The sequence below is a fragment of the Cetorhinus maximus genome, chromosome 19 (genome assembly GCF_964194155.1).
Source record: "Cetorhinus maximus chromosome 19, sCetMax3.hap1.1, whole genome shotgun sequence".
Lineage (NCBI taxonomy): Eukaryota > Metazoa > Chordata > Chondrichthyes > Lamniformes > Cetorhinidae > Cetorhinus > Cetorhinus maximus.
Window position 1 is genome coordinate 76,585,767 of NC_135897.1, and position 19,083 is coordinate 76,604,849.

Below are 19,083 nucleotides of genomic sequence, written 5' to 3' on the forward strand. Positions count from 1 at the left end.
AGGCCTTAATTGGCCCGCCCACTTAAAATGGCGGCAGGGCCCGCTTCTCCAGCGGGGATTGGCTCCCCACCCGCCAGAGATTGGGTCGGGCCCGCCCACCCGCCAGGCAGGCAGAAAATTCTGCCCATAATCTTCTGACTCAGGGATGAAAATGCTACTAACTGAGATAAGAGGAAAGTGTTCCAACACATCAAGGATTTTGTTGAAGTAAACAGTCAACACCACTTCCATTAATCAGTGAATTGGTAACCAGAGGGCATAAATTTAAGATCACCTCCACAAGACTGAAGGCAGAGGTTAGGAGAATGCTTTAATGCAAACAACATAAGAACATGGCCGCTCGGCTAGAAACAGTGATGGAAGTAGAATCAAAAATAGATTTTCAAATTTAAGTGGACAAATATTTGAAAGAAGCAATCAAGAGTGGGAGGAAAAGGAAGTGAAATGGGGCCAAGTGGACTGCTGTTTCAGGCACAGGGGTGAATGGCCTCCGTCAATGCTGTAATGTTCTATCCAATGATAGATTAAAATAACTGAGCTGTCACAAGATTCCAAAGGCACTTTAAATGTGACTATTTGACTACAAATTGCAGCACTTAACATTACAGGAAGCCCCCTGCTTAACCGCCATTAGTGTAAATTCATTCCTTGCCTGAACAGAAATAGAGCACCTAAGGAAAATCAGTGGAACAAAGATATAACATATAACAGTTTTTTGCTTTTATAACATACTACAGTCTAGGTAAACAGAGCTCATACACTACTGTAGTGCTCAATCTATTGTGTGCCTACCCTCCGAGGTTTTGATTGTAAGCTGCTTTCATAGTTTCCTTTCTCCCCATCTGTGGCCTTTAACTCTTGATGCTCTGAAAAGGTGCAGTCCACCATGAAGCTATTCATTCCTGTGATATATGTTCTCCCTCATTACCCAAAGAGATGTTTCTGTATATTCCTGATTTCCAGGCCCCCGCCACTGCCCCAAACACCACCACCACCCCACCACCCCCAACCTCGCAAATTATACCGGGACAAACCCAATCTGAATCCTCACAGCTGCTGGCAAGGTTACCTCATTCAGGACAAAAACATTTGTCTGGCTTAAATGCCAGCCTTGGACTGGATTGAGATTTTTGCTTTTATAATGAAGACAAATGGCCTTCTGTTTTTCACTCATTCCTGAATCTACTACCATGGCACCCCATTCCTGAACCTCGGATTGATGCCCAGAGCTAGAATCATGTCAATGAGAGGGTTTGGGCAGGAAATGCTTCAAGTTGTACTTGACATAAAAAGGTGCCAATTATACCATTCACCTCAGGATGAAAAAGTTAGAAGGACTGAAACCACTTCTAACTACATTGTACAGTCCGACACCGAACACCCAAGGGACTCCCACCACCCCCTCCCCACCCTCACCCCCTCACAGCATTCTCTCCACCCCCCAACTGCCCCACACCCCCACAGGGACTCTCCCATCCCCATGAAGATTCCCCACCCCAACATCATGGGATTCTACCCCTACAGAACTTCCCCCTCCATGGAACTGCCCCCCCATGGGATTCCCTCCCCATGGTATTTCCCCCTTCCCCCACAGACCTCCCCCACCACGGAACTTCCCCCACCATGGGATTCCCACTCCCACGGAACAACCCCCCCCCCCCCACCACGGGATTCCCCCTGCACAATCTGGACTCCCCCACAAAGGCCCAACTCCCTCCTGTCACCGCTCCCCCAGCCCCCGAGGCCCAATCGCACCCCCCCCACCTCCCCCCGCCACCGAACCCCAGTCCCAATCTGATCCCCCACCCCAGGTGCAATGTGACCCCAATCATCCCCCCCTTACAAATCTTACACACTTACCTTGTACATTTACCTTCTCCCTGGCCTGTCAAGGACCTTTAAACTTGGCCAGACCTTTAACTTGCCTGGTTTACAGCTGTTCATGCCATAAAAAAGGGGGCATGGCCTCCTTACATCTGACTGAATTGCCCTTGACGCTAGGCCTTGAGGATGTGCTGGACTGCCCAGGTCTTGCCCGGCCTGAGCTGGAAGGTCAGGTGGGATTGGATCGAAAAAAATTTCAGATAAGAAAGTAGGAGCAGCATGGCAATCTAACTCTGACTGCCACTCCATTGAAGCTCAGGCCCTATGTCTTTCCTTAACTAATCACCTTGAAGAGTCCTTAATAAGCAGTGGAGATCTGAACCAGGAAGTGTCAGAATATAAAATTCAATGTCAAAATCAGATACAGTCAGCGAAATAAAGGGAAAGAAAGATTGGATAAAGAGTAAGAGGGACAAAAGGCACACATGAGAAGTTAAAAAAATATTTATTTTTTTATAATTCCAACAATAATTAAAATTTAAGGCATGAGACTCTACACTTGTAAAAAAAATCTCAGTGCAGGGAGGTTGTTTGGCAGTAATTAAGACTTAATATTCTGTTAAACAGATATTTACACTGGAATAGACAAGTCCTAATCTTCTCTGACAAATTTAGTGTGTATGTATCAGGCCTGTTCCATATATTTAAATGGTAAATGGCAAGATACCAATATCACACAGTTTTCACAGCAGCAAAGCATCTCTGACAACTTCCTGATTTCTGCATCTAACTTTGCATGTGTGGTTGCTGGACATTGCTGTCCGATTTACACTGTTACTTTTACTGCAAAATTTGGCCCATTGTGTTCTATTGTTTCAGTAAATTTCCTGTTGGTTTTTGGCTGCAGAAGGACCGTGGTAAATAGGTTCCAGGTGAGCAATGTCATAGGGCATTTATTATTTTTAATGTATTATCGGCAGTTTTGCGTTGTAGAGTGGTCAAACTATTATACTCAGGACCAAGAACTTTCCGAGAAAGTTAGACTCATTGCTCTTTGTGAGGCGTAAAACCAAATAGGAGGCCTAGCAGTTTCAAAAAAAGCCAGAATCATGGCTTGAGTTTTAATGTTTGCCTTGCCAATGTTAAAAAAATTGACAAGTTTATTTATCAATGGCTTTACAGCTATAAGACACAGATGTAAGTGGGAAATGGATTTTTACTTTATCTGCACACATTTATTGCCTAATTTACATTTCAGAAATTTAAAAATGACCGACTGACAAACTGGACACTCTAGTCCAGCTAGTTGGCAGCCTTAGAGGAAGGAGATTTCCACCCTATCAGTTTAAGCTGGATTGAAGCCTGGATTCGCTATCAGTTATTCACTTTCCATTGATTGATGCATTATGTACCTAAAAGCAGTTAGATATTGTTGTTTCAATATGCTGTGCACAAATGGCTGGCTATGGCTTAGTGCCAATGATTGAGAATTCTGGTCATACTGTCAGGAAGAGGTGCCAATCAGTGAGTAGGTAATTCCTCAAAAGAAAGGAGAGGAAATTGTAGCATGAGTCACCATGGGACTCTTTTGGGCATACCCAAACAGCCATTCAAATGTAGGATTGGCAGAAGACCAAGGACAGATTGCCTGCCACAGCTGTGAGACTCTGCAAGGCATGAGACAGAGAAAGTGGGAATATGTTTTAAAAGGGTGGCTGAGCGGGTAAGTGTTTAAATGCTTGGAGGATTGAGTCTGACAGCATTAACAATTTTAAAGATTTGAAAATCATACAGAATTTAATAGTTGTTCCAAAGTCACTGGTTAGTCAGGAGTGATGGGATTGTAATAAATGGATTAATGCCACTGTTAAAATGTCAGGGAATCTCATATGGCTATCAGACAGGTGGCAGTAATATGAGATCATAAATCAGTTTTAAATAGGTTTCAATTTTTGTGTGTTTTTGCTTCCTTTAGCCAATTGTTATATAGTAATGTCAAAATCTATGATGGTTCTTGATTATAATTCTACTTTTTCTAAGAATGCTTCACATCTCTTTGGAACAAGCACAGGTTTTCAAGTAAATATCCTTGGTTCATTTATTCTGTAATTATTTTGAAGTCGTTTTCCTTTATTTAAAGTTCCAGTATAGCTTCAGAGGGAAGGGGACACATGTCACACAACTTGGTTTTACATTGCATGCAGTACAAAGTGCTGACAGGGTCGGTTGTCCTGCTTGACATTATATAATCTTTACCCACAGGTTATTTATAACGTTTAAAATTACAGGCGCTCCTACCCAAACCGTGTGTATTTAAAAGTCAACTGCTGAAGTTGCTTGCTACAGTATAATGACATTCATATACTTTTCTATTTTAAAATAATAGTTTAAAAATATTTTGTAGCAGCTACTTATTTTTTGTAACATAATAGTTAATTTCAGTCATATATTTTCTTAAAATTATTCACGAACAAATGACAATAAAATATCTTGCATTAGAATTACAATTTGCTTTAAAGTAATACATCATAGTAGACTGCTGATGTTTCTATCAACCTAACAGCATGGGATTTAGATACAATTGCAATAACCTTGTAATAGAATTATCCTTGCTAAGCCACGTCTTTGTAACATGTGAAGAAACAACATGATACAAACCTATACTTCAATGTACAAGCTTTCAAAATTTAAACACAGATCTTTTTTCATTTGTTACTTAAAATTTAAGTTTCATTACATATAATGAAAAATTAACTTGTTATGAACAGAATCAGTTTTCAAAAATATATGTTGCAGTTCAAAGTTATCAGAAATATTTTATGAGGTGAAGGGACATGTTTTGAAAGTTGCTGAACTCAATTAATGTGTAGCTGATCACCTCTAAATATATTAGCAATCGCATTTCATAAATGCTGTAGACAACTAAACATAGAAAAGTGAAATCTACTTAGATAGAAACCTCTTAGGCATCATAATCCCCAAATGGAACACCTAAAGGTACTTAGGGAAATCTGTGAGGTATTTAATGGTACCAAAACTTACTCGTTCATTGCTACACGAGGTGCAGGCAAACTCTCAGGTGTTTTCACACTAAGTGAGGATCTACAAAACAGAGCAACATGTGTGATATGGGAGCACTCGATAATCTAATTGCCAATACGGTTTACCTGCAAGCTAGGAAAAGCCTGGAAGGAGATGTCAAGGAAATGCGAAAGAGGCAACAATGTTTGGTTTTACCAAGCATTCAACAAAGTGTTTCCGTGAGGCAAAGTATCGATATTGCATACAAGAATGTGTGTGAACAACAACCAATTGGCAAGAAGCTGTTTCATCAGTTTACAGCTACAGTCCCAGAATGTCAAGTTGCTGTTGATTTTATAAATGAAGTTACAAACTTTTATCTGACTGAAAATGGGGTAAAGGACAACCTGCAGCAGAACATTGTGACTAACTTTCTGAAACCTGATTCCAAAAACTACCTCTCCTTCCTCAGCCAAGAGCTGGCTGATAAATGTAAAGATGCAGCAGAAAAGGACTTTGAGGAACTTCTGGCTCAGGCTCAATCAGAAGCTAAAACATTCCTCATGGGACAACCTTTCCAAGACTTTCAAAACAGTCCATTTTTTACTAAATTCTTGCAATGGAAAAGATTTGAACAGCAGCCTATAAGTGAAAAGTACTTTTATCAATTCAGAATTTTGGGCAAAGGGGGATTTGGAGAGGTAAGATCTCTATTTTGTACAACTTAAAGGGAAGAACTTTCAATTCTCATTGGAGTTGGGGAGGCTCAGAAATTGGCATTGGAGAGCACCGTGCCGAATTGTCAGCACATCCCCAGCTCCAGGCCGTTTTCGTTCCAGGAACAGCTGGGGTCGATGGCTGCTCAGCCATAAGCTGCAGATAGCCTATTAGGACAATTAAATAAGCTATTAAGGCCACACAGCAGAAGCCAACTAGAATTTTCCAGTCAGCTGGCATCCACTACCCCCCCCTCCCTCCCCCCCCCACCCCCCCCCCACCCTCATTAAGGCCAAAACAGAACCAGGGGTTAGAGGTGACAGACCAGTTTGGGGGTCCAGCGCTCCATCCAGCTAGGAAACCCCCACACTCCTCACATGGCCCTGGGCCACAGCTGGAGCCCCTTAGCCATTGAACGTAGCGGTCGCCCCTCCACAATAACAACCTGCCAGATGCGGCTTTTTGTAATTGAATATTTTTTTTACCTTCACTTCAGAGGGCACCTCGACCAGGAGGCACTTTCTCACCCTCTCTTATATGTATTGGCTTCTCCCACCTTAGACAGTGGAGCTGCCCAGGATTCAGTGCCCGGGGACCTATCGGTTCTCCAGCCTCGGGAGCCCACCCAGCATCCTTAATCGGACAGCGAACACGCTCCCTGGCCACTACTTGACCATCCCTACGGAAATTGCTTCAGGTATCTGACACCATCGCAGGGTCAGGATCTGAAAGCTCACCCAATATCAAGTCCTGACTCCAGAACAAAAATTCTGCCTGAAGCATTGAAAAAAGTATTTTTAGAGTAATTTGTTACAAAATAATTATTTTTCTAGTAATTAAACAAAGCATCATAGCATCTAGATATGTTCAATCAAATAAAAATGTATAGCAAACAACATTTTTTATTTGTTGGTATAAATATTGTTTAACCTTTTTGAATTTGCACAAGAATTGTCTGAGGTTTAAAGTAAATGGATTAAGGCATGTTATTGTTTTGATTACAAGTGACATACTTTGCGTTGTTCAGGTGTGTGCTATACAAGTGAAAACAAGTGGCAAAATGTATGCCTGTAAAAAGTTAGACAAGAAACGACTGAAAAAGAAACGAGGAGAGGAAATGGCCCTCCTTGAGAAGGAAATCTTGGAAAAGGTGAACAGCCAGTTTATTGTCAATCTGGCCTATGCTTATGAAGACAAGGATCACCTGTGCTTGGTCATGACCTTGATGAATGGAGGAGATCTGAAATTCCATATTTACAACATTGGAGAAAAGGGAATCAAAATGAACTGTGCAATATTTTACACAGCCCAGATTACCTCTGGAATCCTGCACCTTCACTCTATGAATATTGTGTACCGTGACATGAAACCTGAGAACGTCCTCCTGGATGACAATGGCAACTGCAGGCTCTCAGATTTGGGGCTTGCAGTCAGATTGAAAGAGGACAAAGGCATTAACCAGAAAGTAAGTACAAACAGGCACAGTAGACACCCATGGACATACAAAATAATTGTGATCTAGAAATTTGTAAGTCTTGTAATGGCACCGAGTAAAATCCAACGACACATATGCCAATAAAGCACTTATTTTATTGTTATGTCAGCAGATAAGAGAGATTCACTAGTTACATTGCTGGAATGAATTTGACCTCTTCAGTGTAACTTTGCTGTAAAATTAACATTATTCAGATCTTGTAGTAGGAATAGGAATAAGTTGGATTACAACTTCCACTGACTACACACTTACAGTGCAACGCAGAAATCAGAAGTTGCTGCCTGATTTGCCCTGCTCCTTCACAAACTGTGCTATACTGGAACCTCACCAATAGATTCAATGTTAGAACAGAGGAAGGGCTGATGCTGCAGTACTTATTCACTAGATACTCACCAAACACACCAAAAAAAGCAGGATTTGTCCATTAAAGTGTAAATGATATTTTAGCAGTTTAACGAGTCTTAATTATTACCAAACAACCTCTCTGGCACTGAAAATTTATTTTACAATTTTGAAGACTCATTCATTGAGATTTTTAAATTATTGTTGAAGATTTAAAAAAAATAAAACTTAGCATCAATTTTTTAACCTTTTTTAATTTGTTTATGGAATATAGGCATAGCAGGCTAGGCTAGCATATTTTCCCATCCCTAATTTCCCTTTAAAAGGTGGTGGTGTTCTGCCTTCTCGAACCGCTGCAGTCCGTGGGCACAATTTTGCCGGTGGCGAGCAGGGGTCGGGGCCCACTCGCCGATGCGTAAAATGATGCAGGATGACATCATCTCGTCCCATTTAAATTTTCAGGAAGGCGGGGACGTAGCAAAATCAGCTGCGGGCCCGCCGACCTGTCAATGGCCAATTGAGGCCATTGACAGGATAATTTAACCAATTGGAGTACCTGCCCGTCCAACCTTAAGGTTGGCGTGCAGGCCAGGAGCCCCGGCAACAAATAGAGAAAACATGAAACCTCATCCAGCGGCGGGATGAGGTTTCATGCAGAGTTTTAAAAATTTTAATAAAGTTATTCTATAAATTATGAACATGTCTCAACTCATGTGACATTGTCACATGAGGGGGACATGTAAGGGATTTTTTTTCTCTATTTTTAATATTTTTCAAAGTGCAGGCAATCTCCCTGAGGCTGCACTTAGCCTCACGGAGATGTGCGCTCTTTCGTGCGCATGCAGGTGACAGTGTTCCCATGCATCTGCTGCCCTTGACCTTCTAGGTGGCACAGGTTGCGAGTTTAGAAGATGTTATCAAAAGAATCTATGTGAATTGCTGCAGTGCATTTTGCACATGTTACACACTGTTGCTACTGTGCATCAATAGTGCAGGGAGTGAATGTTGAAGGTGGGGAATGGTGTGCTAATCAAGTGGGCTGCTTTATCCTGGATGGTGTCAAGCTTCTTGAGTATTGTTGGAGCTGCACTTATCCAGGCCAATGAAGAGTATTCCATCACACTCCTGGCTTGTGCCTTGTAGATGGTAGGCTGGCTTTGGCGAGTCAGGAGGTGAGTTACTCACTGCCGAATTCCCAGTCTCTGATCTGCTCTTATGGCCACAATATTTATATAACTGGTCCAGTTCAGTTTCTGGTCACTCCCAGAATGTTGGCGGTCGAATTCAATGACAGTAATGCCATTGAATGTCAAGAGGAGATGGTTAGATTCTCTCTTGTTGGAGATGGTCATTGCCTGGTACTTGTGTGGCACAAATGTTACTTGCCACTTATCAGCCAAGCCTGAATATTGTCCAGGTTTTGCTGCATATGGACATGGACTGCTTCAGTATCTGAGGAATCACAAATGGCACTGAATATTGTGCAATCATCCACGAACATCACTTCTGACCTTATGATGGAGGGAAGGTCATTGATGAAACAGCTGACAATGGTTGGGCCTAAGACACTAGCTTGAGGAACTCCTGCAGTGATGCAGGACTGAAATGATTGACCTCCAAAAACTACAACCATCTTCCTTTGTGCTAGGTATGACGCCAACCAATGGAGAGTTTTCCCCCTGATTCCCATTAACTCCATTTTTTCTACTGCTCCTTGATGTCACACTCAGTCAAATGCTGCCTTGATGTCAAGGGCAGTCACTCTCACCTCAACCCTTGAGTTCAGCTCTTTTGTTCATGTTTGGACCAAGGCTGTAATGAGGTCAGGAGCTGAGTGGCTATGGTGGAACCCAAACTGAGCATTAGTGCACAGGTTATTCCTAAGTAAGTATAGCTTGATAGCACAGTTGACAAAACGTTCCATCACTTTGCTGATAATCGAGAGTAGACTGATGGGGAGGGAATTAGCCAGGTTGGATTTGAGCTGCTTTTTGTGTACAGGACATACTTGGGCAATTTTCCATATTACTGGGTAGATGCCAGTGTTGTAGCTAGGGGTGTAGCTAGTTCTGGAGCACAAATCTTCAGTACTATTGTCAGAATGTTGTGAGGGCCCGTAACCTTTGCGATATCCAGTACCCTCAGCCACTTCCTGATATCACATGCAGTGATTCAAATTGGTTGAAGACTGGCATCTGTGAGGTTGCGACCTCAGGAGGAGGCTGAGGTGATTCATCCACTTGGCACTTCTGGCTGAAGATGGTTGCAAATGCTTCAGGTTTGAATTTGGAGTTATGCAAGGGGCTCCTCCATACTCGAGGATAGGGATATTTGTGCAGCCTCCTCCTCTAGTTAATTGTTAATTGTCCACCATCATTCACAACTGAATATGACAGGACTGCAGAGCTTAGATCTAACCCATTGGTTGTGGGCTGTTTTTTCCTGTTTCGCTTATCTCTCTCAGTCTCAATACTTTGCTCTCTTTTTTCTGTGCACTTCTTGGCTTAGACTCTGTAAGCAAAATTCCCAGGTCCCGTGGAGGCGGTGTTGGTGCCAGGAATGGGAGTAAAATCTGAAGATCGTGTGCTGGGTTGGCTTCCCAAAGCAGTCCCAGCTCTGAGCTCTTTGGCTGGTGGTAGGGTCAACAGAGTAGCAGCATGTAGCCAATTAGGCTACTTTATAGATCAACTGGGGGAAAAATACTGCTACTGCCGGGACCTTCCCAACGTTTGATGGGCCCCTGCTATCTGGAGGTGGCCTTCTGGCAGCAGACTGGGAGGCCATTCACACCACCTCTAAATACACTCAAAACCTCACCCTGGAGCCACAGTGATCAGAGGACCATAGACACAGGCACAAGCCCGTGGCGGGATTCCATCTCCACAATGGTGGCCTGCCAGCTGTAGCTCTTGTTAATTTTTAAACTTTCATAAGACTTCAGGGAGCGTATCCATCTTGGGATGCCCCTTGCAGTACCTGACATGCTTTAGTAGTGCCCACCTCTCCCAATAAGGCTGCTGCCATCTTGAGCTTTATGTCCTTTGCTTGCATATCCCGCCTCAGGAACACACCCACCATCTCTAATTGGATAGGGCACACTGAGGTGGCCTATTAACTGGTAGCCTCCCATGAGATTGCGATATTGGGAGAACACTATTGTCTGTTTTCCTCCGCATTTGGGAATGACAAATGCATAGCTCATTCAACGTTTAAAAGTTTTAGGAAAGTAGGGAAGAGGAATAAAGATGCTGTGATATTGCAATTGCTGCTTGTCTATGTTGCTGAGCTGGCAAGGCAAGAAGATAAAGATTGGCTAAATCATTGTAGTGACAATGGGCAAGAGGGCACAGAGGCATGAAAATAAAATAAAAGAGTGTCAGAAAACAAGTTATGCACTAAAGGAAACAAATGAATAATGAGAAATGTGAAAACATGGAAATAAGTGATAATCTCTCCCAGTGGCCCAGTGGTATTATGCTCTGTTACTTCTGATCTCCAATCTTTGCTGGTGAGAGAAACACTGAGAAATCTGTGTCCCTCACCTTGTAAAGAAGATAATAATTCAGCCAGGGTTCTTTATGCCGACTGTTTTTTAGCAATCTATATTGGAAGTGCAATTGTGTGCATGTCAGGTGAGGAAAGACCTCAGCTAGGATGAGCTACATGTTTGAATAATTCACTATCATTGAATCTCTGAATTAATAGGCATTTTGGACAAGATCACAGGGGTTACCAATGCCTGTGGAATTGTTTTCCAGTGTAATCCAGCAAAGGAGAAAAGATAAGAGGAGAAATTGACAGTAAAGTTATAGAAAGGAAAAAGAAATAAAGGAGAAAAGGATCAAATGAAATAGGAAAGAAAAGAGCAAAACAAATAAAAAGAATGATTTAAAGTTAAATATTGAGTGAAGAGAAAAAATGGAAACATTTATTGGAATTTGAAACTTGCTATAAATAATGAGCTTTGCAAAATAAGTGTCAATGCAAATTGATATGTGTCCATTTTATTCTAACAGATAATAACAACAGTATTTTGGAATTTTAAAAGTAGGCTGATTTTTGCTGCATCTGGTAGCACCTATGACTCATTTTTACTGCTCCAGTCCTAAATTGCACTCTGATTACTAACTTTGCTTTTAAACCTAAATGTGGATTTTAAACTGCTTCAGTTTGAAACTTTCAGAGCATGATGGCATCCTAACCATATTACATTACAGTAATGTAATCACTGCTTGAAAATATTTGTACATTAGCGCAGCCATTTCCATGCACAATATTGATGCACTTCCATTACACCTACATTCCAAAGGTAACATCTCACTTTACACAGAATAATGGCACCCAGTTATTGGCAGATAAACAATTTCATTGGGAATATATGGCAAATAATTTTTATTTAGTTTAATAGTCCAACTAATTCATTTTAATTAGTTTAATTATCTTCTGCATTTATTTATGTATTTATAAATGTTATTTGCTTTTATACTGCAGGCTGGAACAAATGGTTATATGGCTCCAGAGATCTTAAAAGAGGAAAAGTACAAATACTCTGTGGATTGGTTTGCTCTTGGATGCAGCATTTATGAAATGATTGCTGGCCGAACACCTTTCAAGGATTATAAAGAAAAGGTCAGTAAAGAGGAAGTACAAAGAAGAACACTGGAAGATGAAGTGACATTTGAGAACCTCAAATTCACAGAAGAGTCAAAAGACATTTGCAGACTGTTTTTGGCAAAGAACCCAGAAGAACGTTTAGGCTGCAGGTAAAGATCTTGAATACATAAATGAGTACCATGCCACATACTCTGCAATACAATTAATACTACAACTTAGGCACATATCAATTTACTGTAGCCAGGTGAGTAAGAATACTTTCCATAGTGTCCGTCTGCAGCAATAACATTAATACAACATAATGTGATTCCTTTCCATCAGAATACTCCTTTAAATGCCAGAGTCACTTGTATGGTATAATAAAAACAGTAAATGCTGGAAATGCTCAGCAAGTTTGGCAGCATTTGTGGAGAGAGAAGCAGCGTTAATGTTTTAGGTCTGTGAGCTTTCATGAGAACTGGAAAAGTTAGAAATGTATTTGGTTTAGAGCAAGTGAAAGGGAAGAAAAATAATGGAAAACCTGTGATGGGGTGAAAGACAGGAAAAATTAAATGATAAAAAGTTTCATGGTGCAAGGCAAAAGGGAGTGGTAATAGAATGAGTAAAGAAACAAAAGATTTGTCCAGCGGAGGTATAAATGGCAGGATTATGAACAGTGGCCAATTAACAGCAGCTCAAAGTAGCCAATTAAGAGTCAGTTAAGGACCTCATCCCATAGCTGCTGGCATTATGCCATCGGTGAGGGGAGAGGGTCCAATGCCAAGTGGTGAGGTGACCCGGTGAAAGCTTGCAGCATCCTTGTGAGCTCAGGGGTACCTGATCAGGCACCATGTGGCCCACGTAGTGACCCCCACCACCACCCCCCACCCGACTCCCTCCCCCCATTGAAAGGATTTCATGATTTCACTGATGAATGACCTGTCTCTAACTTTCAGATTGTTTCCCCCCAGTCTTGTCCTGCCTTCTCAAACCATAGGAAATAGCTTCTCTGTATCTACTGAACCCTTTTACCATTTTAAACACCCCAATTAGATAATTGCCCTACCTTCTAAACTCAAGGGAATACAAGCCATGTTTATTCATAATTTAACTCTAAGTCTGGGTATCATTTTGATGAATCTGCATTGTGTTACTGTCCTTCCTGAGGCATGGTGTCCAAAACTGATCACAGTGCTCCAGACAGAGTCTGATCAAGGTTTTGTGCCACTAAAGCATAACTTCCAATCCTTATATTCGAAAACCCTTGAGTTAAAAAGCCTTTTTGTCTACTTTTTGTATCTTTGATTTAGTGATTTGTGTTCTTGAACACACAGATTCCTTTCCTCCTTTACAGTTTCTACCCTATTACCATTTTTCTTTCTCACATCCAAAATAGATGACCTCACACTCCATCCTCCCTACATTGATCTCTGTTTATCCCAGTTTTGCCCATTCACCTAATATGTCCATTTCTTTGTAATTTGTGCTCCCATCTACACAACTTACTATGCCTTCTAATTCAGTGTAATCTTCAAATTTGGATAAACAACTCTCTGTTGAAAAGCTGAGGCCCCACTAAAGATCCCTGGGCAACATTGCTCATCAGCCTTGCTAATCAAACTACATTATCTTTGTCCATAGTCTCTATCTCCTTCCTCCCTACATACCAACATGTATCATAAGGTTATCCCTAATTTCATGAAATTTTAGTTTTGCGAATAATCTCTTGTGCTGAATATCAAAAGTTGCCTTTTGGAAGTCATCATAGACAACACCCATAGACACCCCCCTGTCCATTATGTTAGTGACCCCCCTCAAAAATTAGGTCAGTCAGACATGATCTACACCTTGCAAATCCATGCGGGTTCTCTTTGGTCAGCTCATATTTGTTCAAGTGCTCAGTTACTCTTTCCCTGTGATATGATTCTAGGAACTTTCCTACAAGTTTTTTAGGATGTGGTACTCACTGACAAAACCAGAATTTATTGCCCATCCTTAGTGACCCTTGAGAAGGTGGTGGTGAGCCTACTTCTTGAACTGCTGCAGTTCATAGGGTGAAAGTACTCCCACAGTGCCATTAAGAAGGTAGTTCATCGATTTTGGCTCATCAGCAATGAGGAAATGAGTGTATTAAACTGACAGCTGTGTAGTTCCTAGTCCCGCCCTCCTTTCTTAAATAATTAAGTGACATTTGCAATTTCCCCATTCAAACACAAAACCCTCATCTAAAGTTTTGGAAAATGATAACTACTGCATCTGCAATTCACCATCTATTTCTTTTAATGCACTACTGTGGATATATCCTGTTATTTCTACTCTCACTAGCACGTGGCACTGGTAGTAATCCTGAGATTATTACCTTTGAGGTCCTACTTTTTAATTTATGTCCTAACTCCCTATATTCAGCTTGTAGGACCTCATGCCTTTTTTTACCAATGTCATTGGTACCAATATGTATCACGACTACTGGCTGTTCACCCTCCCCCCTTCAGAATGCCCTGCAGCCTCTCTGAGACATCCTTGAGGCAACGTACCATCCGCGGCCGCAGAAATGCCTGTCTGTTCCCCTTACTATTGAATCCCCTATCACTATAGCCCTGCCACTCTTCTTCCTCCCCTCTTGTACAGCAGAGCCACCCGTGGTGCCATGGACTTGGCCCCTGCTGCTTTCCCCTGAGATGTCGTCTCCCCCAATAGTATCCAAAACTGTATATCTGTTAGCAAGGGGGACGACCACAGGGTCACCTGTACTACATGCCTTCCTCTACTCTGCCTGATGGTCACCCAATCTCTTTCTGCATGTTCAGTCTTTACCTGCGATGTGACCACCTCACTGAATGTGCTGTCCATTATATTCTCACTGGAAATGTCCTTGACTTTCCACATAGCGCAAGAGGAGCATATCATGGGTGTGAGCTCTGCTGCCATGACTTCCCTTTAGATTAAACTCATTAGTTACTCCCTTTAAAGAATACTAATTATGCTAGAGGCCTTATTCCACTCCAAACACTCCCACTTCTGTCCAAAGCCCTCACCTTATTTTGTTTAAGCTAATGGACTACAGCAGTTTAATTAGTAGAAAAAGTGGAAGTAGAAGTACTCACCTGACCCTACTTACCAATTAGCTGCCTCCCCTGCATCATTACTGTTTGGACCGTGACACCCTTGCGCCGTTTTCAGCCCCGAGTTCAGCTCCCGCTCTTTTTAAATCCCACTCTGACTCTCAGCTCCTGCTCTTTTTAGATCTCTGCTCCCGCTCTTTTTAAATCTCTGCTCTGACTCTCAGTTCCCACTCTTTTTAAATCTCTGCTCTGACTCTCAGCTCCCACTCTTTTTAAATCTCCGCTCTGACTCTCAACTCCCGCTCTTTTTAAATCTCCGCTCTGACTCTCAGCTCCCACTCTTTTTAAATCTCCGCTCTGACTCTCAACTCCCGCCCTTTTTAAATCTGAATTTCTTTTCAATAGAATGTGGGCTGCCAATTTGCTATCACTCGTTTTGTGCTTTCACGAAAGACTACTTTTAATCCTTCATATGTTGTCAAAATGTCAATTATATATACATAGACTCTACTATCTAAAATTGGAAGCATTGCAAGCTGTAAGCAGGACAGTATAGAACTTCAAAAGGACATAGACAAGTTGGTGGAGTGGGCAGATAGGTGGCAGGTGAAGTTCAATGCGGAGAAGTGTGAGGTGATTCATTTTGGTAGGAAGAACATGGAAGACAATATAAAATGAGGGGTACAATTCTTAAGGGTGTGCAGGAGCAAAGAGACCTGGGTGTATATGTGCATAGATCATTGAAGGTGTTAAGACAGGTGGAGAGAGCAGCTAATAAAGCATACAGTATCCTGGGCTTTATTACTAGGGGCATAGAGTACAAGGGCAGGGAGGTTATGCTGAGCTTATGTGAGAACACTAGTTAGACCTCGGATGGAGTATTGTGTACAGTTCTGGGTGCCACACTATAGGAAGGATGTGATCGCATTAGAGAGAGTGCAGAAGAAGTTTACAACAATGGTTCCAGGGATGAGAAACTTGAGTTATGAAGATAGATTGGAGAGGTTGGGACTATTGTCCTTGGAGAGGAGAAGGCTAAGAGGAGATTTGATAGAGGTGCTCAAAATCATGAGGGGGCTGAACAGAGTAGATAGGGAGAAACTGTTCCATCTCATCAAGGGATTGAGAACGAGAGGGCACAGGTTTGAAGTGATTTGTAAAAGAAGCAAATGTCATGTGAGAAAAAACTTTTTCACGCAGCGAGTGGTTCGAGTCTGGAGTGGACTACCTGGAAGTGTGGTGGAGGCAGGTTCATTCAAGGCATTCAAGGGGGCAATGGATGATTATTTGAATAGAAAAAATGTACAAGGGTACAGGGAAAAGGCAGGAGAATGGCACTAAGTCATGATGCTCATTTGGACAGCCATGCAGACATGATGGGCCAAATGGCCTCCTTCTGCATCGTAACAATTCTGTGACTCTGTGACTAGTACAGATTGCTAAATGGTCCCTTGTTTATATCCTCATAACATGACTCTCACAAGGCAAATCTTTATCCCATTTTCAACCAAGTTAAATGGTTGTATCCCCCTTTATACAAGGCACAGCCTTTGTCAGACTACAAAGAAAAAGACCTAATTTTATTATTTTCCTCTACATGGGACTGTTAGATAATTAGACAAATTGACAGTATGTTTTCATGCATTTTTCATAGAATATTCCCGTAAAAGCCAAAGTAATTAATTTGACTGGAACATTGTGTATGATGACTAGACACTGCCAGTACTTGATGCACAAAATAAAAGGTGTCAATTCTAACATGGTTTTCATATGGCACATCTTTTCCATATTTTCTTTTGTAATTCTAGAATAAATAATGGGCTTGAAGGTTTAAAGAATCTGATCTCTCTGTGCATTACTCTGTGCATCCTTGTTACTATGTCAAGTCTCCTTTGTTCCTTAACAGAGGCAAAGGAAATTAAATGCTTATTGATAAAATTATAGCATAAAAGGCTATCAGGTATCACGACTTCACACCATTTTTTTTCTGAAATCACCTAAATGATGTTTGAGTTGTATAACATCTGAACAATGACAACTGAAAACTCAGGTTATTCACATGCATTTTTTACCATGTTTTCATTTTAGGGGAGAAAATGATGACCCTAGAAATCACCCTTTCTTCCAATCAATTAACTTCCAACGGTTAGAAGCTAGACTTATTGATCCTCCTTTTGTGCCTGACCCTTCCACGGTGTACTGTAAGGATATTGGAGACATTGCTGACTTCTCTGAGGTCAAAGGTATTGAAATCACCGATCAGGATAAGCAGTACTACAAGAGATTTTCTACAGGTGCTATCACTATCCCCTGGCAGGAAGAAATGATTGATTGCAGCCTATTTGATGAACTCAATGACCCTACTAGGCGAGAGGCAAAGACAGATGAAATGGCAAATGGCTCTGGGGCATCGAAATCGGGTATATGTATAATTCTGTGAAAGGGGAAATGTCTCATCTAACTTTTTCTTACTTTCCTGCACCCTACCCTCTCCCGACTGCCAGGAAGGAGGGATCAGAATTCGCTTCTGTCTCTCACTAAGATGCAGTAAATGGACGGCTCCCAATGAACAACAACAGTGGAAAAAGTAACATGCAGTAATTAAACACCACACTGGACTTTTAGGAAAAGTGGAAACATATACACCTGACACTATAGTTGCAGAGTGAGAAAAAATAATTTTAAAAATGATTTTTCTAAAAACTGGCATCTATTGTTGTTGTAGTCACCTTTCAAATAGCATGGAGTAAATGACAAGAAACACGCAGCAAAGCTGAGCATGCGCAAAGATACTTTTTGACTTTGCAAATTTCTGTGATAAATAACGAAATCTGGGAAAAGGGATCAAATTTAGGCAAAATGCAGCTATTTGAATGATAACTCAAGAGGGTTTACTTTGGATCTTTCTCAGTTCTGATTTTGGTTCGGTTCTTATTCCTGCATTGAGCATGGGTGAGATTACAGGAAATAACTTAATTCCTGTGAGCAACCTTACCTCTCTTTGATGGATCACATGGTAGCGATTGACAAAATTAAGTTTGTTTTGGAGCATAGAGTAAAAATGATTATCATAGCTAGGATTCAACTTTGGGTTTTTCAAATGAAAATCCAGTAGTCCAAGTGGCAAATTAGGAATCCAGATGTGATGAATTGCATTTCTGGGTTTAAAAAAAAAATGTAATAGACATAATGTCATTGAGATATGTATCTTAACATTTTTGTGCATTTACTAGTAAAATGTTGAGACAAAAAGCAAAGTAGTGGCGTGCTTTTTGATTGTCAGGAGTGCTTTTTTCATTTGTTACTGAATGGTGGTCGATCCCTGTTAATGAAATAGACACATGCAAGATGCATATGCCCATACCCGTGTGAGTGTATATATGATGTCTTCCACCAAAATGAATGTATGTGGTTTAGTTTCACCGTAGCACTTGTGGTTGTTTCACGATAGCTAGTGGACAACACTGCTCTAACACTGTAGCAACAAGAGTAATACAAAATAATTTTTAAAATGTAAGTGATTTTATGTAATCATGTGACCACAGTTTGAAAAGCTACAAGGCGATTTCCAATCATTCACACCACGCAGCGAGGGGCTCTGAAGTCAGGAGCGGAGATTGCACTTACAGGCTCTCTGCCATAGTGCACATCATGGGTTGATGGAAGGATGAGCTGGAGCTTCAGTTTCATTGGAGAAGTCAATGCTTATTTCCACACTAGGAATGCGCTCAGTATTGCTGATATCCTGTAAAATGGGCATGCATTTATGGTTGCTGTCCTGAAAGCAAAGAAAATTTAAGCCAGAATAGAGCAATTTGAATTTTTACTTTTTGAATATGATGTATAAAAGTTTCGTTGTTGGTGAAACTTGTAGGCTGTCTTTTTGTTTGGTTCCCCCTATTTCATAATGTTTGTGCCATGTGTTTTAGCGCAGTCACTTCAATTTCACACCATTAAAATTTGAGCCATGAACATTCCAATGGGACTACCTCACTTTAGGGTTTTTGGAAGGTGGGCGTGCATAGAAAA

At 41.3% G+C, this 19,083-nt stretch overlaps 1 protein-coding gene across 2 annotated transcripts in view; it reads left to right on the forward strand.

Annotated features, from left to right (window-relative positions):
• Positions 1–18,324, forward strand: part of grk7a (G protein-coupled receptor kinase 7a) — a 29,481-nt gene extending 11,157 nt beyond the window's left edge. Inside the window, exons 1-4 of one of the 2 annotated variants that reach the window (XM_078564185.1) lie at positions 4,907–5,546; positions 6,590–7,027; positions 11,891–12,162; positions 17,143–18,324. In XM_078564185.1, the coding sequence (XP_078420311.1) occupies positions 4,944–5,546; positions 6,590–7,027; positions 11,891–12,162; positions 17,143–17,494 (1,665 nt within the window). In that variant the 5' untranslated portion in view covers positions 4,907–4,943 and the 3' untranslated portion in view covers positions 17,495–18,324. Of the gene's footprint in view, positions 1–4,906; positions 5,547–6,589; positions 7,028–11,890; positions 12,163–17,142 lie in introns of those variants that run through there. The other variant, XM_078564186.1, reaches the window with a different exon arrangement.
• The last annotated feature ends 759 nt before the right edge of the window (positions 18,325–19,083 follow it).